General features: G+C 65.9%; 1 protein-coding gene across 2 annotated transcripts; it reads right to left on the reverse strand.

Moving 5' to 3' along the window:
- Nucleotides 1-6,473: 6,473 nt before the first annotated feature.
- On the reverse strand, nt 6,474-23,490 carry TSC22D3 (TSC22 domain family member 3). Of its 2 annotated transcripts, none has more exons than XM_075720831.1 (3): nt 23,168-23,490; nt 8,142-8,193; nt 6,474-7,547 (listed from the first exon to the last, which is right to left on the reverse strand). In XM_075720831.1, exons 1-3 carry the CDS (start codon nt 23,488-23,490, stop codon nt 7,302-7,304), a joined length of 621 nt encoding a protein of 206 aa, XP_075576946.1. In that variant the 3' UTR covers nt 6,474-7,301. The 2 variants fall into 2 exon arrangements, with proteins under 2 accessions (XP_075576946.1, XP_075576947.1); XM_075720832.1 differs by lacking the exon at nt 23,168-23,490 and adding an exon at nt 8,523-8,694 and having other exon boundaries at nt 6,476-7,547.
- Nucleotides 23,491-24,757: the final 1,267 nt, after the last annotated feature.

The following is a 24,757-nucleotide window of genomic DNA, read 5'->3' on the forward strand; positions in this document are numbered from 1 at the left end:
TCCCATTAACCTTGCGGAGCAGTCACACTGGCTCTGGCACAGACAGGCAGGAGGAATCTCAGGTTGTTTGTGTGTCTTGTGCACTCTTTTCACCCTCCCGCATGACCCAGCTGGTTTCCACCTTCCTCATCTCCTCTTGTACTTGATGCTGTCATTCGACATCATCTCCTACTTGTCTTCAACGCAACCTTCACACGCCATCTCCTTCTCTCTCTTGCTCTTCCTCCAAGCTCAGCTCCTTGGGGCTGTCTGACCTTGTTTCTCTCTGGGAAGCTGAAATCTTTCTGCGGCTGTGCAACAGCAGCTCCCACCACCGTCCCAGCCCTGGCAGGCGTCTATCCAGAGGATCGCCCTAGCACACAAAGCCACCTCACCACGGGGACAAAGATGTGGCTTTCCATGTGCTGACCCACAGCAGACTGCGGGCTCCTCTCTGGGCTCCCCTTTCTCCAGCTGGCTTGGGATGAACAGGCAGCCAGCGCTGCCGGCTCCCTGAAGCGTGACACCCCTGTGTCACATGCAGGGACCCTAAGGGACAGCCAGACCCAGCATCTTGCCAGACCATAGCGTTTGACCAAGCTGAGGACTCAGCTGTAGCCCACAGGCCACAAACCATGTAGGTGTTTAGGGCATTTTTTTTTTTTCCCCAGTGGGAAAACTCATCCTGCGGTCCACGAGGATGCAGGGAGGACACCTGAGCGTGGAGAGGAGGAGCTGGCTGGGGTAGAAACGCCTTGCCTGCTCCCTCCAGGCTTCCGCAGCAGTCCCTAGGGAGGCAGGGAGAGGTGCCATGCCCGAGGGCAGGCAGTGGTGATGGTGCCTCAGCCAGGTCCACAGTGCACCCTGCGCGCCCGGTGCAGCGGGGCTGCCTGCGGTCTCTGCCAGCTGACTGCCCGCTGTTAATTGCACTTCCCGACACCGGCAAATGCCTGCGGCCGGGGGTCAGGGCAGGGTGCCGGGGAACATGGCGCACCCACCCGAGTGCCCCTGCCTGCGGCCTCCACCCTGACACTGAGCCCTGTCCCGGCGGCACGCAGCCCCTGCCCTCCGCGGCAGGCTGGGCTCTCGCGCTGGCAGGTCTGCAGCCCGTCGGGGCTGTGGGGGTGACGGGGAGAGGCAGTGCCCCTGGCAGGGGGAAACAGCCCCATGATCTACCGGGGGGGCTGAAAACCCTGATGGGGCTGGAGGCTGGCACTGCTGGGTCCCATCCCAGCACCGTGCGGGAGGGTGCAGGTCTGGGCTGGTTCCCCATGGTTGTGCAACGGTGGCATGGTACGCGCCAGGACAGCAGCAGCTTCTCTGCAGGGACTGCCTGTGCTGTTTCGGGAGGCACTGCCTGCATCCCACAGGTGCCAGTGCCCGTGGGCAGGCACAGCTGGCGAAGGGGTGGTGTTGGGTTGAGGGTTGGGCTGATGATCTTGGAGGTCCTTTCCAACCTTAGTGATTTCTAGCTTTACTTTCATTAAAAAATAATCCAGCCACCAAGCCAGGAAGCATGAAATTAATTATTACTCTACCCTTAATTGGTTTAGTGGTGGACTTGGTAGTGTTAATGGCTGGACTTGATGATCTTAAAGGTCTTTTCCAACCTAAACACCTGAATGATTCTCAGGGCACGGCTGCAGTGTGCCCATGGAGGCCAGGCCTGCCAGCAGCTCTGCCAGACCCTGGTCCTGGCATGCATGTGCGCTGGAAATGGCTCCCTTCCACTCCACCTGGCCTGAGCCTGGGGCACGATCCTGACTGCCGTGTGGCCCCTGCAACCTCATCCCCAGCTGTAGGCGTGCCAGGGTCTCAGCGTGGCCCTGCCCTGGAGAAACCCCCTTCCCAGGGGACATGAAACACTGCAGAGGGGAAACTGAGGCACGGCAGAAGGGTGGGTACTGCTGAGCTTCAGGGAAGGAGGCAGGCTGGACCAAGACCCCTGGCTCTGAGCATGTTCCCAACCCTCAGCACCCCCCGGGCCCAGGTGCAGCCCCAAATGGGAGTAGCTCTTTTGCTCACCCCCATCTGCCCTGCTGCAGGGGTCCCTGGGGGACAGTTCCTGCGTGCCCCAGTCCTGTCGCTGGCTCATCCTCTGGCCGCATCTCTCCCCTCTTCTGGCTTCTCCCACAGGGCAGTGCCCAGCTGGGGAGGGGGTGCCCGTGCCTATACAACGCTTGTGCACAGATCCTCAGGGGGCTGCTGCAGGCAGACCGCCTCCCCCCCCCCCCCCCCCAGCAGCCCTTGTTGCCCACGTGCAGGCTCCAGCCAGCTCTCGCTCCGGCCGTGCACAACTCTCCACCGCACCAAGCTGCTGGTTCCCTCAGGCCTGACAGCCCCAACGCATCCTGCTCTCCAGTGGCAACCTCCATTCCATAGCACGGCTTTCCCCTCCCAAAGGGTCCCTGGGCCTGGGAGCAGTCCCAAGCAGCCCGAGATGGGCTAACCCCAGTCCAGCCGGAGGTGCAAGCTGATCTGGATCTACAGGGGGAACTGGGCTCCACGGACTACGTGGAAAATCCCAACCACGCATTTATCTGTGATGCTCCCGCGGGGCTGGGCTGGGCTGGGACACCGCGTTCGAGGAGCAGGGAGGGACGCTTGCATAAGGCTGCAGCTGAGGCTTCCCAGATGGGCTCCGGTCATGCAGAGCCCAGCGGGGTGCAGCGGGGAGAGAGCAGGAACATGCAGAGTTGCAGGGTGTCTCCCCACGTACACCTGACCCTTGGGTGGACCTCTAAACCCTTCTGCTCTCCCCATGCTGCTCCAAACACCCTCCCAGGCAGCTGCTTGCCCTGTGCATGCTGCACTGAGCATCAGCTATGTATGCACTCCCCCTCTCTGCAACAAGAAGTCCCCCAACCCCTTTTCTCCATCATGCCCCTGGGCTGATCCGGGCTCCTGGCTGGAGGGAGCCCTGGAAGCTCAGCCTGCTACAGCGGGGTGGGGAAAGAGGGTTGTATCCTCATCCCATCTCCTTTTCTCTTCCCCTTCCATCCCCACCTCGTCTCCATTACTGTCCTCATTCCCATCTTTATCCTCATCCCACCTCACCTCTGCTCCCATCCTCATCCTACCCACATCCCCACCCCATTCCATCCCCTTCTCCATCCGAATCCTATCCCATCGCCGTCTCCATCACATCCTCACCCCCACCTCCACTGCGATCCCCATTCCCATCCCATCTCCATCGCACCCCCTTCCCCACCCCAGACTGGGGGGGAAGGAGTGGGTGCAGGGTGCCACATTTGCACCCCCCGTGCAGGTCGGGGGTGCAGGGGGGTACCGGGGTGTGGGTGAGCCGGGGTGCGGGGATGCCAGGCTTTGGGGGGTGCCAGGGTGCGGATGAGCCAGGGTGTGGGTGAGCCGGGGTGCGGGGGTGCCGGGATGCGGGGTGCAGATGAGCCGGGGTGCCGGGTTTGGGGGGTGCCGGGGTGCGGGGATGCCGGGATTTGGGGGGGTGCCGGGGTGCGGGTGAGCCGGGCTGTGGGTGAGCCGGGGTGCCGGGGTGCGGGGTGCCGGGGTTTGGGGGGTGCCGGGCCCGGGCAGCACCCCGCCGGGCCGGGAAAGCCCCGCTGGGCGAAGCTGCAGCTTCTCGTTTCCCCACAAATCAGCCGTTTCTTAGAAACTTCCTGCTGCGGCGCGTTAACCCTTGGGGCGCCGCCGAGCAGCAAGGAGCCCGGGCAGCCCCGATGGCCACGATGCAGCATTAACCCTCGGCTGCCCGGAGCGGTGCAGCCCCCGCGTCCCCGCCACAGGGACTTGCTGAGCTTGACTCGTCCCCGGGAAGCGGGGTACGGTGACCTGGGGGGAGCTCGGGCAGCCCCCGCCGTGTCCCGGGGCACAGCTCAGCCCTGCCTTGCCTCAGGGCCTGGCTCGGCGGCCCCCTCCTCCTGATGCCCCCGGCATTCTTGCTGGGGAGAGAACGAGGGGTTGGGGTCCCGGCTAACCCGGCACCCTGACTGCACCGGGGACTGACGCTCTCCAGCCCAGGCACAGGGCCAGAGAGCGCAGTGCCAGCGGGAAGGGAGGGGCCCTTATCTCATTTTGGGTGCTGCACAACATGTACCGCTTCCTCCAGGGCCTGTGGCCCAGCGCAAAGGGGACATCGTGTCCAGAAGGAACAGGCAGACTGGGGAGGGTGTTTCCAAGCCTTTTTCATAACCAGAGGGCCTGGGAAGGGCATAGGGTGTCTTCAGGTGATGGAGGGGTGTTTGTAGGCCTCCTCCAGCCCCCCCCCGATGCAGCAGGAGCTGGGGTGCAGGCCCTGTGCGCCGCGGGGTGGGGGCAGCCCCTTTCCCCCGGCTGCTGCACCCAGGGGCTCGCTGGGTGCTCAGGCCAAGGGTCCAGCTCCCGCAGCTCCCCGGAGACCCTGGGGATACCAGTGGGGCTGGGCGCAGCCATGCACGGCTCTGCGGTGGCATGGTGCCCGCCGCAGGGAGGGGTTTCTGGTGGGGCTGCCCTGTGCCATTGGCTGGCACTGTGTCACACCACGGGGACCGAAGGAGGCTCTGCCCACCCGTGGGAGGAAGGCTGGTCTGGAGCAAGTGGTTTGGGGCGGGTGGGTTTTGTGGCGTGGCTGCAATGAGTCTGCCTGGGCGCTGTTGCCTGTCTCCCCTGCACAGAGGTGTGAGAGCTGTGGGGAATCCCAGGGACACGGGGAGGGGAACAGAGGACTGCGAGAGGTGGCAAACAGGGCTCCGTACTCCAAGCGCCATCACGGCATCCCTCGAATGCAGCCGGGGTGTAGGGTGCAGCAAGGCCAGATGGGGTACAGAGCTCATCACTGCAGCCCAAACCTTCCCCAGCCGGAGAAGTGCAATTCGGCGGACAATTTCCCAGCACCTGGGAGCCCAGAAACCCCCCTAACACCTACTGTAGCGAAGTGGCCAGGCCAAACACAGCTGGCATTGCCCTGGGGGACAGCCCTTCCTGGGGAAGCTGTACCACCCAAGAGACTGGCAGCACTGGGGGTGCGCTGCATGTGTGCCCCCCCAGCTTGCTGCAATGCCTGTATCTGCAAGGGATGCCTATATACATGGTATGGGGGTGCCTGAGCCCCCATGCATGCACCCAGCAGGGAAAGCAATCACACATGCGGTACTCACACACTCAAGGCACACGCGTGTGCACGCTGAGCCCTTGCACTGGTGTCTGCAAGGCTGCCTGTGCAAGGCTGTGGTTGGGTCCCAGCCCTGGGGACTGACAGGACAGGGAGGGGACGGACACCTTGTAACGGTTTCGAGCCCCCGGTTTTCTGTGTTTTGCTGTTTACCCGGCGTTTCCAGGGAGCCAACCGACCTCAGCTCCCTCGCCGTGACTCACGCCGGGCTGCGGCTGAGTCATCCTCACTACGGCACAGACCTAAAGCAGCACTGCTGGCAACACAGATTATAGCCTAGCAGCTACCCTGGGCCTGGGGCACTGCTGGCCCCCTTCCCTGGGCTGGGGATGTCTCCAGCTGGCTGAGGAGTTGGGTCCAGGGTACACAACCCCAGGGGAGGATGCTGCACCTTGCTTCAAACACCCTGCCAGCCTGGGGCTCTGCTCACACACCTCCTGGCACCCACCAGCCTTTAACCCTCACCCAAACATCATAGCCACCCAGCATCCCCAGAGATGGAGAGTTGGGTGGTTTTTTTCCTTTTCTCTCTCCCACCTACCCCATGGGGTTGAATCCGAGGCTGGCTGTACCCTAGGATAGGGTCAGGGCACCCTCAGCCCCCATCCAGCACTGTCCAATCCAGCTGACCCATCCTCTGACATTCATGCTGTGTTTCAAGATGGTTAAAAAAAAAAAAAAAAAAAAAAAAAATCAATGGTGAGAAGCAACAGAACAAAAACACCAGAGGAAGAGTGGAGTTGGGGGTGCATACAGCTCTGCACAGCCTGAGAAAAGCCTCCTCCCTGCTTACGTCTTTGTCGTTCCCTCCCCAGCCTGCCCTGGTCACAGGCGTGACACAGAGGACAAGGACCTGCAGGCTCAGGGCCCCTTTCCCTACTGTGCACCCAGCCCCCTGCCTGCTCACACCTCCAAAAATCCCACCTTGGCTCAACCAGGGCAGTTTAAGGGGAACTGACCCCCCCAATGGTGGGGAGCTGCCAGGTTTTCGCAGCTGCGGACCAGCACCAGCCCAGCCCCTTGCAGGTTCGCAGCAGTGTCCTCACCAGTCCCATCCCAGCAAGTCCCAGCCCCTTCCCCAGCGACCCCCATTCCCCCCCCAAATGCCTCCCCCTTCCCAGCCACAGACACACAGCTTGGGGCGGACGTTATATAAAAAGTAAAGTTTATTGCCATTTCTATCTAGATTTACACAACTGTATCACCGCTTCCGACGTCAAAAGGGACGTCCCGTCACTTCCCAGAGAGCTGGCTGGGGAAGGTGGAGACCCCAGGAGCGTGGGCCGGCTCCCCCCAGCCCAGCGGGCCGGAGCGCAGCCCCTGTCACGGCCCTGCCCAGCAGTCAGTCCGCATCCTCCTGGCGCGGCCGCGCAGCTCTGTCGCGGTGGGTGCCAGGGAGGGGTGAATCCGTCCCCTCCTTCAGGCTGCTCACAGCGCTGGCCGCCTGGCCGCAGCTGCTCGCAGCTCCAGTCTTGCCTCGAATCCTCCCGCTGTACAGAGATGGGCACGGCTGGCCCAGAGCAGAGCACCCCACAGCCTCGTGGGCACCTCTCATGCGTGTGTTTATACATAGATACGGCTACAGAAGATGCCCAAACTAATAAAACAAGCTTTTTTTTGTTTTTCCTTGTAATCCCCACACAGATGTGCGTACAGCCATGCACTACACCGCAACTGCCACTACCCGTGCTGCTCAGTCAGGTTTGGGTTCCAGCATGCTCCCGGGCGGTGAGCAGGACAAATCTGCATTGCTCACTAAACAACGGTCTTCCTCCAACGTCAGGCTTTGCCAGAAAGAGACCCTCCCCGCGCTGCACAGCGGAGCAAAGGCACAGGACTCGGCGTGCGCTCCTTCCAACCGTGGATTCCCAGTAAAGTGCCAAAGGCCGCCTGGCACTGCCAGGGTGTTGCAGACGCCCAGGTTTCAGCAGAGCCTGGGACAGGCAGGCTACAGATTAACTCCTGGCACACGGCGGGTTGGGTGGGGGGGTCAGCTGCCCGCGTCTCCATCGCAGAAGAACATCCTCTTGCAGGAGACAGCCACTGGCTCTGCTGGCTGGCCGGGGTTGCCCAGGGCGGGCACGGCTCAGCGCCGGGGTCTGGCAGTCCTTCGTGTGAGATGAAGGTGGAAACGATTTTGCAGGAGATTAAGTAGAAAGAGTTCTGTGGCTCTGCCCACCCCGAGGACAGAGCCACCTTACACCGCAGAGCCCCCCGAGTGCTGGGCCGGGGCAGCCGCCCCGGGGCTCTGCTCCTCCGGGCACAGGACCTCCGTGGGGAGCCGGGACTGGAACTTCTCCAGCTGCTCGGGGCTGGCGAGGGTCTTCAGGAGGCTGTTTTCACGCTCCAGCTGGGAGTTTTTCTCCAACAGTTCTTTGATTTGCTCTTTTAGGACCTCCACCTCCTCCCGCACCGCGTACATCAGGTGATTTTTCACAAGATCCTGCAAAAGACCGTCAGAGACCTATCACTCGAGGGTTGTGCCCTGGGGGCTGCTCCCACCCTGCCCTGCAAAGCTCTACCCACCCCCGCCACTCGCCAAGTGCCACAAAGGCTTTTCGCAAAGGCTGTCCCTCCCCACCCCACCTTTGGCACCCATGCCAGGGCCCGGTGCTCACCCAGTGCAGCCCCCCCCAAGGCCAGCACCCATAGCATCCCTCGGGTCCCCCATCGCCCAGGTCTCGCTGCCTCCAGAGGCACTTTCCAGCTCCCCCCACACCTTGGGGGTTTGGCAGGCTGCAGTTCCCTATCGCCCATGGGACCTGGCTTGGTCACCCCCACATCCTCGGAGGGTCCCTCCCAGGTGCCCCCCTCGGCAGGCTCCCTGCGCACTGCGGCGCTGCCGGAGCCAATGAGCTCAGCCAGCTGCGGCAGGCAGACAAAGGAGCGGCTCTGCCAGCAACAGGCTGGGGAGCAGAGACCCCCGCTCCGGGCAGAGCACCCACCCGGGGAGTGGGGACCCCCCAAAGCAAGAGCACTCGGGGAGGGGGGGGTGTCACGGAGCAAGGTGCGCAGGGGGAGCAGCGCTGCGGCTCACCATTGCTTGCTCGATCTTGTTGTCGATGGCCACCACGCTGGCTCCGGAGGCACTGGAAGAGAGCAGAGAGGCAGAGCGTTAGCAGCGAGCCCCCGAGCACCCCCTTCCCCGGGGGATCCGTGCACCGGGACACCTCCCACCCCGGGCTGCAATGCACCGCGGCTTCCCCCTGCACTGGGGGTCAAGGCACCGGTCCGCTCCCCCCGAGCGGCGATGCACCCGACCCCCCCTCAGCGGGGGCAATGCCGCGGGCTCTCCCGGGGCACCGGTGCAGCCGGACCCCCCTTCACCGGGGCAACACAGCCGGCCCCCCCCCGGCAGCAATGCACCGGCCCGCCCCGGGCCACGGCAAAAAACCGGCGGTACCGGGGCTACCCCTACCTGTTGTCGAGCTTCACGGAGACCACGTCCCCCCCCAGCAGGGAGGAGAAAAAGGAGATTGAGAAGTTGTGGAGCTGGTAGACAGCCACCTCCATGGGGGACTGGTACATGCCGGTGCTCATGGCTGCAGAGCGCTACGCGAGCACAGGAGCCGGAGCCGGAGCAGGACAGACTGCGGCTGCCCCCCCGCCGCCCCCGCTTTTATCGGCGGCGACCGCCCCGTCGGGCGGTGCCACCGGGCCCGGGCCCGCCCGCCGCCCGCAGCGCCCGGGGCTGCGGCTGGGTCCGCGGCACGGCACGGCACGGCACGGCACCCCTGCACCCCACTGCCGCACCCCTGCACCCAGCACGGCACCCCTGCACCCGCACAGCACCCCTGCACCCAGCACGGCACCCCTGCACCCCACTGCCGCACCCCTGCACCCGCACAGCACCCCTAAATCCAGCACGGCGCCCCTGCACCCCACTGCCGCACCCCTGCACCCCACTGCCGCACCCCTGCACCCGGCACGGCACCCCTGCACCCAGCACAGCACCCCTGCACCCAGCACGGCACCCCTGCACCCCACTGCCGCACCCCTGCACCCGGCACGGCACCCCTGCACCCAGCACAGGACCCCTGCACCCCGCTGCCGCACCCCTGCACCCGCACAGCACCCCTGCACCCGCACAGCACCCCTGCACCCCGCTGCCGCACCCCTGAATCCGCACGGCACCCCTGCACCAGCACGGCACCCCTGCACCCCACTGCCGCACCCCTGCACCCGCACGGCACCCCTGCACCTCACGTCCGCACCCCTGCACCCAGCACAGGACCCCTGCACCCCACTGCCGCACCCCTGCACCCGCACGGCACCCCTGCACCTCACGTCCGCACCCCTGCACCCCATTGCCGCACCCCTGCACCCCGGCAGCACCCCTGCACCCCACCGCCGCACTTCTGCGCCTCCCGGCTGCACCCCAGCACAGCACGGCCCCCTCCCCGTGCAGGACCCCTGCCCCCCAGTACCGTGTCCTCGCCACTCTGCACCCCTAACCTGAACGCCCACTCCTGCACCCCTCGTCTTCTGCACCCCGAGCCCTGCACCCCGTCCGCCCCGGGCACCCCCTGGCACCCAGCCCTCCACCCCACACCCATCTGCAGCCTACGCGCCTCGGCACCCCCCTGTACTCCCCCCTCATAAAGGGACGGGGGTTCAGCTGGGGGGGGGGGCGCTTGGGGGGCTGGGAAAAGCAGGAAACACGCTTTACATTTGGGGTGCGCACCCCTGCAGGACCCCGCCCAGCAGGGTCCGCCGGGGTGCAAAGGGGGGCGGGGGCGAAGGAAAACGGGGAGCCACGGGCGTGCAAAGCACAACCGGGCGTGCAAAGCACAGCCGGACGTGCAAAACACAAACGGGAGCGGGAAAACAGCGCGGGCGCGCAAAACCAGAGCCGGAGTGCAAACCAAAACCGGACTGCAAAACAGACACGGGAGCGAACAACAACGCCGGCGTGCAAAACAACCCGCCCGCCGTGCAAAGCAAGGCCGGGGGCCGCCGTGCAAAACAAGCCCGGGGCCCGCCGTGCAAAACAAACAAGCCCGGGGCCGCCATGCAAAACAAACAAGCCCGGGGCCCGCCGTGCAAAACAAACAAGCCCGCGGCCCGCCGTGCAAAACAAGCCCGGGGCCGCCGCCGGCCCCGCCCGCCCCCCGTCACCCGCCCCAAGCCGCGCTCCAGCCGGGGGGGGCCGCCGCCCCGCGGGCAGGGCCGGGAGTGCAGCGCGGCCGGATCGGGCCCCGCCGCTGCCCCCCGAGCCCACGCGTGGGCGACCTGCACGCCGAGCGAGCGCGTCCCCTCGGGGGGGAGGCAGGGCCCCCCAAAACGCCCCTAGCAGCACGGGGCGCTGGGGCTGGCGTTGCCCACCGCTCCCCATCTCTGCCCTCTGGCCCTGGCGGGACTTCGCTGCCCGCTGCCGCCCACCCCACGGGGCTCGTCCCTCGCGAGCCGGGGCAGGTGCTGATGCCGAGTGAGGCCCTGCACGAGAGCCCGCGCCACGGCGCAGCGTCCGAGAGCGTTAGCGCTCTCAGGGGCATGTGCACCCCAGAGGTGCTGCAGAGGACCCCAAATCCCCTGATCCAGGGGGTGCTGGAGGTGCCCGGCACCCGGCTGGTGGGTGCCAGCACGGGGAGCGGCCCAAGGAGCCCCGGCTGGCGGGGGTGCTGCCGTGCCCCTTCCTCGGGGAAAGGGCTGAGGGTGGGTGGAGGGGTATTTCCGTGTCAGAAAGGGAAACTGAGGCACAGTGCAGCGTGGCTGCTGCTTGGAGCAAGGCTGTGCCAGCTCGCTCTCCAGAAAATTGCACCCCCACCTCCCAGGGCAGGATGAGCACCACAGCGTCCCGAGCGCTGAAGGGCACGGGCACCCTGCGTCAGACACTGCTGCCCCTAAACTGCGGCCGGGCACGCGCAGCTGCCCCGAGACACGTGGGTTCGCTGTGGGGATGCAAGAAAGCATCTTCTCCTCCCCGGTGGGGGGATTGCGCATGGGAAGGGTGCTTCTCCCCGGGGGGGGCACATGGGGGACCTGTTCGTCCCTCTGTCTGCGGGGGGGATGATGCACGTCCCCCCGTGCCAGCACCAGCCCGGCCCATGCAAAGCCACCGGGCAGAGGGTGAGCGGGGGGGCTGGCACTGCAGAGAGCGGGCAGGGGCTTGTCCACCCCAAAGCCCCAGCGCTGCCGCGTGTCCCCCCACCCTGCCCGCGGCCAGGCCCTACTCACCAGTCCCTCCTCCTGAAGAGGCTCGGGGAGTATGGCGGCTGGAAGGCCATGCCGGCACCTGCGACCCCTCTCCAGCCCCTCTGCTCACCGGCGGCAGCCCAGCGCCCCGGCAGCGGTGCCGGCTCTGCCCGCAGCCGCGTCCCCCCGGCCCGCCGGGTGGCAGGGACAGCCTGGGTGCCGGCCGCATCCCGGGGCCGCAGGCATGGGGTAAACACGCCGGGCGGATGACCTCAGCCGCGCTCAATTGGCTCTTTCAGTGGCCGGCGGGCCAGCGTGCCACCCCGAGCCGTGCGGGTGCCGAGCGGGGAGCGGGCAGCTGCCCCCCTCTGCGGGCAGATGAAAGGCGCCCTGTGTGTGCTTGTCCCCAGGGCGGCTGGCGGTAGGCAGGGTGGCAGCCCCCGGGACATGGGGCACAGCTCTGTCCCCTCGGCCAGGACAAGCCCAGGCCACCCACGCTGGGGGTCCCGTGACTCGGTTTCCCATCGCAGCTCAGGGAAGGCGCCCATCTCGCTGCGGAGAGGTCAGGGGAGAAGGGGAGAAGCATTTTCTCTCTCATGTTTGGGCACGTCACCAGTTGTGCCACCTTCTGTCCCCTGCAGAGAGGTGGGCAGCAGCAGGGGGAGAGGGTGGGCAGACCCCAGCCTGCCCCTAGCCCTGGCTGCTGTGCCTCAGTTTCCCCACCTCCCCATCTCCCGTGCTACAGCACGCCCAGACCTGGCCCAGTCCCCTTCCCAAAGGAAAGCCCTAAATCAGTGCTGGGGACCAAGGGCTCCAGGACGGACAGAGCAGAGCCTGGCGCGTGGCTCCTGCCCCGCGGCTCTGGGGTCCCGGGCCCTGTCCAGCCCCTTCCCGACACAGCGATCAAGTACTGAGGGCTGGGGAAAAGCCAGCGATTTCCGTGGCTGCTGGAGCGACGCGGGGAAGTGCAGCAGCATGGCGCTTTGGGAGGAAATCACTTCAGCTCTGCCACCTCCAATATTTTTCCCATGGAGCTGGGACTATTGCAAAAATAAACAAAAGTACGTCACTGACTTCCCTGCTGCCCCTCCTGGGGTCTTTCCCAGCCTTGCACAGCCCTGACCATGGCCATCGCTGCTTGGGGCGCAGGCTCCCCGGCGGTGAGGCCGGGAAGGGTGCTGCCCTCCTCCGTGAGCCGTGCCGGGCGTGGGGGCTGCCTGCTTCCCCTGGCACAGCCTCAGCAGGGACGCAGCCCACTCCCCTGCAGCCCCTCGCCCGCACACCCGCTCGCAGGACATGGCTTCTGCTGCAGGTGCCCCGCAGTGTCGCTGGGAGCACACAGGCACGGGCACACCTTGCAACCCATACATTCAGGCGCACACGTGCAAGTCCTGCATGTACATGCACATGTACGTCCTCCACATGCAGGCACACCCACACAGACACACCCACACCCCTTGCATGCACACGTGCATTTTCTAGCCCATGTGGTCGTGCACCCTGCACACAGTTGCACACCCTGCATGTGCACACACGGTCATGCATGCATCCTGCATGCGCATACAAGCACACCCCTCCTGCATGCAGGCCGATGCATCCCGCGTGTGTGCTGCAGACGCCTCCCCCTGCACACACACGCGTTGCCCTGACTCACTGCTGACGCAGACGCACACCTGTGCATGCACACGCGGTGTGGGCAGCGCGGAGCGGGGGCAGCCCAGCTGTCCCCTTGTGCCGGGGGGAGGCACCCCCAGCCCGCGGGGCAGCCCTGCTGCAGCCCAGCTGGCATCTCAGAGGTGGGAGCAGCAGCTCACAGCTCTCTGCCGGCCCCCCAGCTTGTGCTCTGCTCTCCCCAGGGATCTGCACGGGAGCCCCTGCGGGCTGTCCAAATGCTTCCCGCAGCAGCAGAGTCCTGTGTGGGGCTCCAGCTGCGCCCCGAGCGGCGGGGGGCCCTTTCCCAGCCCCCCGTGGCCCCGGCAGACAGCCGACAGCCTTGCTGGGCTGCTGGCCCCGCTCCAGTGGGGCTGCTGGGATCCGCTTCCTCTCCCACCGCCTCGCTCCTGCTCCTCCGGGGCTTGGTACCAGCAGAGCAGGGTGGGCAATGACCCTCCTTGCTCTTCCTAAAGAGCGGGGGGCATGGACTCGCTGCTACCCTACGGCACCAGAGGCCATGGTGATGGGCGCCTTGGAGCAGGCTGGGCGAGAGGGGCCAGTGGCGCGAGCTACGTCCCTGGGGCAGCAGCGTGGCAGCTCTTGCCTCATGCGTGCAGCTACGGGAGGTTCATCAGGCAGGGCTCCGGCTCGTGCCTGTGGTTATTTTGGGAACAACAACAGCAGCCGCGATACAGCGTAATTGTGACACTAATTGTTGTACTCTCAGGGGAAAAAAATACCCCCGTGGCTGTCACCGAGCAGCTAGGAGAGGTGGTGAAACTAGGCATTCACCGGTGTCACCTCCAGCAATCGCCCTGCAGGATACCCCAAAGCTGCTAGTGACCCCTCCGCCAGCCCCCACGCAGCCTGTGCCCCAGCCCGGGAGGTGCCAGCCCCAATCGCTGGGGTGACATTTAGTGAGCACCCCCTCCTCTGCGGCAGGACGTGGAGGCATATGCATGCAGCTGGGCCGCAGCCCCCGCAAGGGCTAAGCCTGGCTGGAGCAAGGGAGGAGAGGGAGCAGGATGATGGGGTCATCCCTCTCGCCTCCTGGCACCCCACACTTGCACTGCGCCGTGGGTCAGGGGACGTGGCCCCCTCCCCACGGCCCCCGGGACGAGATGTGCTGTCGCACTGAGCCTCGCGCATTGAACCCGTGCCAGGCGCCGCGGTGCCACGGGCCGAAGGATGCCCTTGCCCTGTCAGCTGCTGGTGGGAGCTGGAGGAACGGGCAGTGCTGCAGCAGCAGCCCTGGCTCCTCAGCCTCTGCTGTCCCCCAGCTCCAGGCCGTTCTCGCGGCTCCGTGGCAGCGTTCCTGGCTTGCTCTCTCCCAAGGACTCAGTTCAATGGGAGGAAGGCCCTTCAGAGGGTCCGAGGCGTGGGAAATGTTTATTGCCTGGCCTCGGAGAGACTGGAGAGCAATACGGGAAAGGCACGGAGCCAAAGCTGCCCAGGCTGCTCCGCAGAGCCAGATCCCCAGCTCAAAGGGTCAGAGCGGAGGGGGAGAGGAAAAGCCACTGCTTGCAAACATGCAGCTAAGAAAACTCTGCCTTTCACAGCCTGAAATCCTGCAGCCGTGGCTCTGCTGGCCCAGGGGACTGGGGATGCCAGAGCCAGCCGTGCGCTGCAGGAGCTGAAGGAGGGGTGGCCGGGAACATCGGTGATGGCTGGGGCTTGTGGGAGCCCGTGGTGGGAAGGGCTGTGTGTGGGACAGGTCTGCAGAGACCCCAGTCCTGCCCCGCAGCCCTATCCTGGCGCTGGGGAGGGAGAGGTAGGGCCGGGGGGGCTGCCCACGCGCAAGCAGGCTGCTGTGTCGTCTGCTGTCCCCCTCGGCAGTCCCACTCCCAGTGTCCCAAACTGCGCCTGCCTGCCCTGCGGCGCTGCCGCCCCAGTCCCGAGGGCTGCGGGGCCAGAGCTGCCGGCTGCCGGAGCGCGCCAGTTGGCTGGGTCTTGGTTTCCTCATCCTGAAGGTGTCCTGGCCAAGCTGTTTACTGCAGATTTGGCGCTACCCCTGGCTCAGCCGGTGCCTTCCAGGGGCTGCGCGGGACCTGCGGCAGCCCCATGCAACCAGGAGCCCTGTGACGGGGGAACCTGCTTCGTGCCCACCAGAGCCTTGGAGGGCTCATAAATCCCTCAACCCAGGGCACGTGCTGCGCCAGAGCAGAGGGCAAACCCTCCCGGGTACATCTGCAAGGCAAGCCCCTGCCTGCAGAGCCCGTGCTGCTGGCATGGCTAGACCTAGTCCCAGTCCCAGGGCCAGGGGACACCCGCGCAACGGGGAGAGCGGCACAGGGCAGAGCCTTTGCAGCGCTGGGGAAGCCCAAGGAAGGTTTGCAATCCGGGAAGGCTAATGGGGAACCTGTCCTCCCCTCCTTCCAGCACTGATGGAGGCAAAGCGAGCGCCCACCGGGCAGCGGGGCACGGGCAGGGATTGCGGTGCAGGGACTCCTCCAACCTGTTGGGCTGGAGGCAGCGCGGGGCGGGAGGAGGGAGCCCTGGCAGGCTCCCATGTCCAGCTGTTGGGCTGCCTGCTTCCTCTGATAAAGGTACTTGGCTGTACTCCCAGTTCTGTGTTTTCTGGCGTGCGAGTGCACACCCCGGAGCCGGCCTGCTGAGAGTTGCAATTTTTCTTTCTCTAACTTTTGTCACCAGCCCCCCCTTCTTCCTCCCGTGCCCCCCACCCAGCGCGCCCCGGTAGCAGCTACCCCCAGCAGCGGTGTGAGGAGGGGAGGCCAGAGAAGACCCGGCTCTGGCACAGCCCTCCCTGCGACGCTGTACGTGGGAAGCCCCCAAAGCCATGGCTTCCCCAGGCACGCTCGGGTAGGAGGGGAAGAGGAAAAAGGGCTGATCTGCTTATTACCAGCCCTGGACCGCACAGCTCAACCTCCTGCCTTGCCTGTGTTTGTCGACACCAACCCCTCGCTGCTGCCTGCACAGCTTGGGCTGCCCCAGCCATGCAGCAAACCTCACCACCCCGCTGCTCCCCTGCTCACGCCTGGCCCGTGCAGGGTCCCGCATCCACAGCGTGCCGGGGGGAAGGTGTCAGGTATGGCACAGCCCAGCAAAAAAAACGCCGGGGTGTTCCCAGGAGCACTGAGCCTGGCTGTGGCACGGGGGCAGCACAGCCAGCCCCTGGCCGCACTCCCTGCCTCTCGCGGGTCAGGGATGCCCAGCCCCAGGGAGGATGGGTGGGCTGAACCCTCAGCAGAGTTTTCATCCACAAATCTGTCCGCAGTGCTCTGCGTTTTGCACCCACGGGCCCTGTGGGGTGGAGTCCCCTAACTGAACTCCATGTTATCACCTCCATGATAGCCATGCCCTGCCCCGCAGGTCTCCTGTCAGCTCAGGCTGTGAACTTCAGGCCCGTCCTCGTTTCGTCACCCGACTGTGTCATCTCGGACAGTCCCAGCTGGACCATCCCCAGATCCTGGCTGCCCTTCACCGGTCTGGTTTCGGGGACGTGGGGACAGAGCGGAGGTGGCCGTGATGCTGAGGGGATCCCCCGCAGCACCAGGGCCACGCGGTGCCCTCGAACCTCAGAGCGCGCGGCGGGCAGGGGGCTGCCAGCCTGGGCTCTGCCCTCCCCGAGCCCTTTGCTGGTGCAGAGCCGGCTTTTCCAGAGATCCCCAGCCCGAGAGAGGAACTCCAAGGCAGGGCCTCCAGCATCCCACTGAAAAAGATCCCAGGCCACTTTGCAGGCAGGGGCGGGCGCTCCGGAGCCAGGCTCCGTGCTGGCAGCTGCTGCCCTGCGGCGTGCGGGAGTGCCCAGCCCGCTAATTGGAAGGCAGCTCGTTGTATAATGAGAGGACAGAGGCTGGGAAGCCGCGAGAGCGCAGCGCATCAGCACCCCATGCAACCAAAAGCTGCTCTTCCAGCCCAGGCAAACCCGCATTCAAGGAAACCCCGGAATCGTTCACCTTCCCCTTTTGGAGGTGCCCCAGCTTAGAGCTCTCCTGCCTGGCCTGGTGGGGATGCTCGGGGGGAGCCCCAGCAGCCCCCCAACGCCCTCGCCCGGGGCCGGCTGGCTGGACCCAGCGCGGGGGTGCAAAGCCTGGCCAGGCACAACCCGGTGGGGGTCAGGAGAGGGAAAGGAGCCGAACTCTGCCGGCGTGCGAGCCAGCCGCCCCGCGGGAGGTCAGGCAAGGACGCGCGCTGGGGCTGCGCAGTTTCAGCAGAGCCGGTTATTAATACCCCGCCTGGCCTTTGCAAAGAATCCCGGGCATTTCGAACTGGGGACGCTTCATTAAAACTCTTCCCTCGCTGACATTTCAGAACAATAACAACGTGAAAGACAATAAGCTGCCGGCGGAGCGCGTACCTGTGGCATTGCCGTGGCTCTCCGTGCGCCTGGCCTCAGCTGCCAGCCGTCACCCGGCTTGTGCCAACCCTTGGGGACAACCTGAGACCATCCCCTGCCTCCAAACCGCCCGGAGCAGCCCCGCTCCGTGCCACGGGGTGATCACCGGGATGGTCTCATCGAGGTCATGGGGGTGTCTTGTCCTGCCCTGTGGCATCGGCCACCCCGCTGCCCACCTGGGCAGGGCTGCCATCCCCAGGGGAGCTGCGGGCAGGGGGTGGCAAGAACTGGGGCACACCCGAACCCGGGGACAGGGGACAGCAGGGCAGGGAGGGGCCCAGGGCTTCTGCTCTGCCATCGGAGTCATTCTGTAGCAAAAGCCCCTCAAAAAAAAAAAAAAAAAAAAAAAAAAAAAAAAGTACCTCTAAGCACACAGAGGACAACGAACTCCTGTCCCAAAGCCAGCAATGTGTGGCACCTGGATAATTATAACTCCAAGCTCATGGGCAAAGCATGGCTTTGGGACGGGTTGCAGCCTTTAACCCCTCTCCAGTCCTCAGCCCCCCCTTTGCCCTCTGCAAATGGGGACTCAGTCGCTTCCCAAGGGCAGGGTCCACCCGGACCCCCTCTCCCCTTGGCAGCCACCTTACGGTGCACATACACCCGCCACGGTCACATCTCCTGTGTGCACAGGCAGCTGCCAGGCTCTGCCGACAAATGCCCTCGCAGGTCACGGTGCTCCCCCAAGCTACAGGGTCAGCTTTAACCCCCTCTGCACTGGGAGGTGGGCTGGGGAGGTGGCGTCAGGTCCCAGCACAGAAGAGCACACGAAGGGCACGGCATGCCCGCGGAGGCATTGCCCATGGCACCCACGTCCGTGCTGCGTGCCCGGTGGGAGCTGAGGTGCCAGCCAGGCTGTAAAAGGCTTCTGCTGTGTGCCAGGCTCAGCCCCACCTCACAGCCGAGCTCAGCAGTACCAGCCTCAGCACCATCCAGGATCGGGCCACGTGTCCCCAGGGAGGGAGGGAGCACGATGCTGAAAGCGGTGGGGCATGATGCTGGGTCCAGGGCAGACCGCTGTAGCCTGCTCCAGCTCCAACCTCTTCCACACCTTAAGTTCAAAGTTTGAAATAAATCCTGGCCAGCATTTTCCCCACGGGGCCGTGCTGCCCGTCCCTGCCTGCCCTTGGGACACCTACACCCTGCCTGCTCGGAGCTGGGTGCGTGCCCTGGCAGACAGGCAGCGCCTGAGCACCCGCAGGAGGCTGAGGTGATGGGTTCCTGTGCAGCTGGCGTTGGCATCGCTAGACTTCAGCTCAGCTGTGCCAGGCCTCCTCGGCCACAGCCACGTGGCCAGGGGCAAATGGTTTCATCCTGAGGGGCTGGAGGTGCTGAGCAGGACTCCTGCACTCCAGGGCACATTGGGGAATCTCCTTGCTGGAGGGAGCTGGGTCTCGCAGGAGCAGGCAGGGACAGGCATGGTGCAGGGACGGGCACAGTGCACAGCACGGTGCATGCCGCCACCAGCCCTGCAGAGCCATGCCAAGCGCGGCGTGCCAGGGCCGAGCCCGCTGCTGCTGGGCTTCCCCGGCCAGGAGCCCCTGCAAGCCTGGCCTGCGAGGACATCGCCCTGAAGCCTGCCGGGTCGCGGGGCGGGGGTCCCAGGGTGGCAGGATGCCTGCCATGGAAACCAAGGTGGGCGCAGCAGCCTGGCTGCCTGGCATCTTCCAGGTGGTGGGAGGATTTGGGCACGCCAAGGTCGGCTACTCCCCAGAGCCAAGGCTCTTGCTGCTAAAGCGAAAGCTCCCCAGCATCTCGCCAGTCTGCAGGGTTCAGCAAACCACGTTACGAGACACGGGCCAGGCCACGTGCAGCTCGGTCCCAGGAGAGCAAAGCAAACAAATACCCGGCGCACCGGTCCCAAGCGGGAAGGGTGGCTCCCACAGCCCCCTCCCCGGGCAGACCTGCCCCGCAGGAGGGCAGAGCGGCCGGCGCGATGGTGCTCCAGTCTCACACCCACACCTCTCTCACGCTCACGCGTGCTCCCGCGCGCAGCCCCTCTCCCAGTCAATGCCTCCTTGTTGCTCCAGCCTACTCGGCCGGCAGGAATGCGCTCCCCGGTCCCGCCGCCCCGGGATGCCCTTTAAGCCCTGGCTCTGCCTCCTCCTCCTGCATCGCTGCTGCAAAGTGACACCGGACGGATGGGAACAAATGGTGCCGTGCCACAAATGCCACCCTGGCACCGCTGCCTGGGCAGCTCTTGATCGCTGGCCTGACTTTATGGAGGGAAAGGCGGTGCTGCCCAGCTTCTCCCACCCTGACTCACCTTTCCCCCAGCCTCTCAGTGCAGTGCAGTGCTCGCCTGCCTCCCTGCAATCACCTTGGCTTGCCCAGGACCCCGGGGAGGGTGGCCCCCAGCCCCTTTCACAGCTCACACCAAAGGGTGGGTCATTGCCCACCCTGTTTGTTGGAGCACCAGGTCCCGCAGTGCCCGGAGAGGGTCCGGCTGGGCAGAGATGTCCCCTTGCTGCCCGGAGCGGGAGGGGGCACAGGCTGGCCAGGCTGCCAGATTTTATCCAGGAGAGGCTGGGCAAGGAGAGCTGGCACGGGCTGGTCGATGTGGGCGAGCGGGTTGGCACCCATCTCCTCTCCCCACCCCAGAGCCAGGCGGGGCCCTGCTTGAATCACACGCCAGAACGCACCCGGGAGGGTGCTGCTCTCCCCCCACAGCGCTGACCCCCTCCCACGCCGCCGGCTCCCCTCAGCACCCCCAGCCCCGGGAAAGGTGCCACGCGGTCACGGGGCTGCTCTCCCCGGCCCACGCTTGGCTGGGCTCGTGCCTGGGTCTTGGATGAGCAATCTCGGGGTAATGTCAGCATTGCGGTGGGATGGCAGAGGCCTTTCTGCTCATGGTGCCCGGCATCTGCGGGGAGGAGATGTGTCACCCAGCCAGCACAGTGGTGGCTGGCCTCCCTCTACCTGGTGTTTCCATGTGAACTTGGCCCCTTGGCACTGCCAAGGTCTCCTTGGAGAGCAGTTCATGATGCCCCATGCGAGGGCACAGAGAGAAGCCCTTTTTGAACAGGATCCTATACGCTCCCTGAGCAGGAGGGTTTTCTGCAGGAGCGTCAGCCCTGTAGGCAATTGGTCCAGAGCATCCCCACCTTGTGCATCCCTCACAGCATCCCTGCAGCGAGCAAAGAGCACGGAGAGCAGGGAAACCCCAGAGATGGGCTGGGAATGCTGAATGTAGGCTGTCCGAGCCCCCCAGCACTGATCTGACCCTGACTTGCAGAGACGAGGGCTTGATCCAGCACGGGCTGAAGCATCTCCAGCAGCCCCAGAGCCAGACCTGGACTCCAGCTACAGCTGCTTGGTCCTCCCCTGCCATGCTGGACTTCGGACACGCACCAGTGCGTGCATCCATGTGACCTCCCCTTCCTCCCGCGCCAGTGTGGGAGCACCTCAGCTAGAACAAGGGTCACAAACCTGCTCGGGTTCCCCGGTGCCACCAGCAAGGGTGCCCTTATCAGGTCTGTTATCGGGGTGTTCCTCTGGCACCCACAATCCCCTGCTTTGTACGCTATCACTTCTTGGGTATCTTGGCTCATTCCCCAGGAGGAGAAAGTTCAGGCTGGAGCAAAACAACAGCAAACACAGGTGTGGGCACACCTGCCTCCAGTGCCCGGGGCTGTGCCCCCCAGCTCCCACGCGCCGTGCCACCCAGGGCCAAAGCAGGATCACCCAAGTAGTCTCCCGGCCAGGGTGCCTGGAAGCAGGGTGTGATGGAGGGACACCACGACTTCGCACCACGCTATGGCACAGCCAGTCATAACCGGGAATGCCCGGAGCCTCTTGGGACACAACACACACCAGGACACGGAGGACAGGCTTGGGCACCACAGCAAGGGGCACCGAGGGGCACAGATGGGGAGAAACCCCGATCCCTGGCACCTCTGCTCGCTCCCTACCTCAGCAGGGTGGACCAATGATCGCCGGGAGCACCGTGGGTCCTGCCCCAGCAGGGACGAGTGGGAAAGCAGCAAGCCGTGCCCACATCACCCACCTCTCACCCACAGGCACTGTCACCGCCTCCCCAGATGAGCAGCTGGGATGCTTGGCTCCAGCACCCAGCCCTGGCAGCCCACGCTGGGGACGGCGTCTCCCTTCCCCTCTCCACCCATGATGCCGACTGGCTGCAGCCTCCCAGAGCGAAGGGAAATCTCTCGCTCCCGTTTTCCTCCCGACTGGGTGGGTTCGCTGCTTGCCGTGCACCAGGAGCCCAGGCCGGGTGCCGGGTGCCTTGGCGGGTATCCCGGCTCCTCCTTTCCCACCTGAGCGGCAGCTCGGCATTATGTAAGTGCAGGAAGAGCGTCTCTGCCGAGGACGGCTCTGAGGGAGCAGCTTGCTCAGCGAGAGACGCTGGCTGGGGCGAGGAGGCGTGCGCGCACTGCCTGGGTGGCTCGCACGCGTGGGGCAGCCACGTGTGAGCCCACCCGCCTCCCCGCACTGGGCGAGGGGAGCGAAGGGTGGCTTGCACGCCCGTGCACAGCCCAGGAGCATGCCTACAGGTGCATGTGCATGCAAGGGAGGGGAGGGGACGGTGAGGTGGCTGCAAACATGTGGGTGCTGCCATGCACCCCACCTGCACGCTACCCCACCCATGGCAGAGGAATGAGTCCCAGCGCCGCTGCTGGCCCTGCCAGTCATGCAGATGCCTGCCACACATGCACCGATGGGCCACATGTCCCCTCAGCCCTGGGAGGGTGGATGTGTCCCACCTGCTGAAGCCACAGGCAGCTCCAGGTGCTACCAGCCTGCGGCTCCCTGTGGCACCCCCTGGTCCAGCTCAGCTTTCCCAAGGCCAAGCTGGAGACCCCCGGGCCTGCCAGCCCGCAGCACGGGCTGCTCCCCGTTGTCTCACCAGCGCTCCGGGGTGGCTGGGCACCAGGGCCAGCCCCACCGCAGAGCCGGAGGCGCCAGTGCAGGACCTGAGACAGCTCTGTCCCCTCCCCACCCCTGGGGTCCCCCTCATCAGGGCTGGAGACCCTCATCAGGGCTGGAGACCCTGCAGGGTGGCAGCCCCGGGATCCCCCCGTTCAGTTTCCTCTGCCCGCAATGCCGGAGAAGGGGAGCAGGGAGGGACCCCACACTCCTGCCTTCCCCAGCCTTGGCAGGGTAAAGCCCAGCCCTCTGGCAAGCGGATGGGACCAGCCCCAAGCACGCCCCGCTGCTTGGGCGCAGCCAGCCCCGTCCTGGAGCGGCCGAGAGGGAGCAGCTCGGTGAGGGGCAGAGTCACTTTCCAGGGATGGGAAATACCACCCAGGCCAAATCTGTCTCCACTCAATTTACTCCAGGGAGAGACAGGGAAGCTGCTGAAAGATCAGGACCTGGCAGCAGGACTCCTGGGCTCCCTGCGCAGTTTCTCACTAACTCTAAAGGTGGCTTTTGAGGCAGCACAGCTGTTTCCCAAGTAACAAGCTGCCCCTCTCCATGCAGGACGAAGAGGATGATGCCTGTTTGACGCTGGACACTGTCCGTGCCCCTGCAGGCAATGTCTGCGTGGATAAGATGTAGCCGGGGAGATGAACACAGAGTCCAGGGGCCAAGACACACAGCTGGAGGCTGCTGTCACTGCCCGGACAGACACAGGGCACCGACACAGGGGCACCGCTGGCCATCGTGGGGCAGAGCCACCCGGACCTGCACCAGGGACTGGGTGGCACCACCCGTGGCGGGCGGACTGGGCTCCCTGCCATCGCGGCCGCTCGTGCTTCTCCCCACCCCGACCCCCCCAACGCCGCCACCCTACCCCGCCCCAGGGTCACACGGGTCCCCCTACCCCCGCCAGCCTGGGGGGCTGCAGGCCCCGCGTCTCGCCCCACGCCGCCGGCTCCCGAGCACGCAGCCAGCCCGCGGCCGGCTCCAGGGGCATCCAGCGCACGGGCAGCCCCTCGGCACCCGTCGGCGACACCCACCTGTGGAAGAGCAGGAGGATGGAGAGCAGGGTCTGGTCGATGTTTCTGTTGCAGATGCCCTGGTTGAAGAGGTAGCAGGGGTCCCGCACGACGGGCTCCAGCGAGTCCTGGCGCATGATGGAGCTCAGCTTGTCGGTGTTGAGGTTCTTGCGGACCAGCTGCTCCTGCAGCTGCCGGAAGCTGCTGACGGTGGGGCTGCCCAGGTTGTTGTTCTCGCCCCCGGCCCCCTCCTCCAGCCCGCTCCGGTTGGCCAAGTCCAGGCAGCAGCTGCAGCAGTCCAGCCCCACGGGCGACCGGCACTCCTCCACGGGCGACGAGGACATCCCGGGATCCCCCCGCGCGTTGCCACGGCGGCGCAACCGGGGCCGCGCTCCCGGGGCCGCGGAGGGCGAGCGGCGGCGGCAGGACGCGACCGGCAGCCGAGCACCGCGCCCGGCTCCGCCGCCCGCCCCGCCCGGCCCCGCCGCCCGCCCCGGCCCCGCCGCGCTGATTGGTACCGGCAGCCCCGGGCGCACGGGCCGCCCGCCGCCGCACCCCGCCCCGCCGCCCCCCCGGCAACCCCCCCCGCCCCCCCGGCCGGTCCTGCCCCCGCAGCCCGGCGCACCCCACGCGTGGGGCCCCGAGGGGCTTTCTGCGGGGGCTCCCCGGCAGCCCGCGACCGGCCCTCTGCGGGGGTGCGCGGCCCCCCCGGCCTGGCGGCACCGCGGGAGAGGGTGGCGAGGGGTGGCAAGGGCTGGCAAGGGCTGGCGAGGGGTGGCAACGGGTGGCAAGGGGTGGCAAGCAGTAGCAAGGAGTGGCAAGGGCCAGCAAGGGCTGGCAAGGGGTGGCAAGGGGTAGCAAGGGGTGGCAAGCAGTAGCAAGGGGTGGTGAGGGGTGGCAAGGGCTGGCAAGGGGTAGCAAGGGGTGGCAAGGGCTAGCGAGGGGTGGCAAGGGCTAGCGAGGGGTGGCAAGGGGTGGCAAGGGGTAGCAAGGGGTGGCGAGGGGTGGCAAGGAGTGGCAAGGGCTGGCAACGGGTGGCGAGGGGTGGCAAGGGCTGGCAAGGGCTGGCAAGGGGCCACGGTGCTCCCGTCGCCAGCGGGGACCCCCTGCCCTGTTCTGTGCCTCCTGGGGAGGGAGCAGAGGGGCTCAGGGGGGCTGGAGCGTGGCCGCGGCATCCGCCCCTGAGGCTTCAGCAGGGACACGCAAAAGCCCAGCGGCTTGGGAGCAGAGGCAGAAGAGAGGGGAAAGGGGAAGAAAAGCCCCCAGGATGGTGGAAGAGGCTGGAGTGACCTGGTACCACCGCTGTGGCTGGGAGCCGCTTAACCCAGAGCCAAAAGAAGGCACAGGTGGAACGTGCACGTAGAGCCGGGGTGGCCAAGGATGTGGGGAGAGGTTGTGATTTGCCTGCAGCGTGCTGGGGGCTCTGCGGGTACACGAGGGGAAGAGGAAATTTCTGCAGGGGGGGAACAGTGATTTCCCTGGTGCTCCGGCATCCCAGCGGGAGCATCTCCCCTGCCAGTGAGCCGCACTGGTCTCTGTGGGCTGGGGAAGAGCAGTTGGGGCACATCGTGCTGCGACACAGGACAAATCTGGCGGAGATGTGGGGATGGC

This window comes from Pelecanus crispus, chromosome 13 (assembly GCF_030463565.1).
Source record: "Pelecanus crispus isolate bPelCri1 chromosome 13, bPelCri1.pri, whole genome shotgun sequence".
Taxonomy (NCBI): Eukaryota; Metazoa; Chordata; class Aves; order Pelecaniformes; family Pelecanidae; genus Pelecanus; species Pelecanus crispus.

Coding starts and splice junctions, on each gene's coding strand:
- TSC22D3 (XM_075720831.1), bottom strand. CDS start 23,490: ATGTCCTCGTCGCCCGTGGAGGAGTGCCGGTCGCCCGTGGGGCTGGAC. Junction 8,194..23,167: donor ATCCTCCTGCTCTTCCACAG/GTGGGTGTCGCC, acceptor GCTCTCTTCCAG/TGCCTCCGGAGCCAGCGTGG. Junction 7,548..8,141: donor ACAAGATCGAGCAAGCAATG/GTGAGCCGCAGC, acceptor GGTCTTTTGCAG/GATCTTGTGAAAAATCACCT.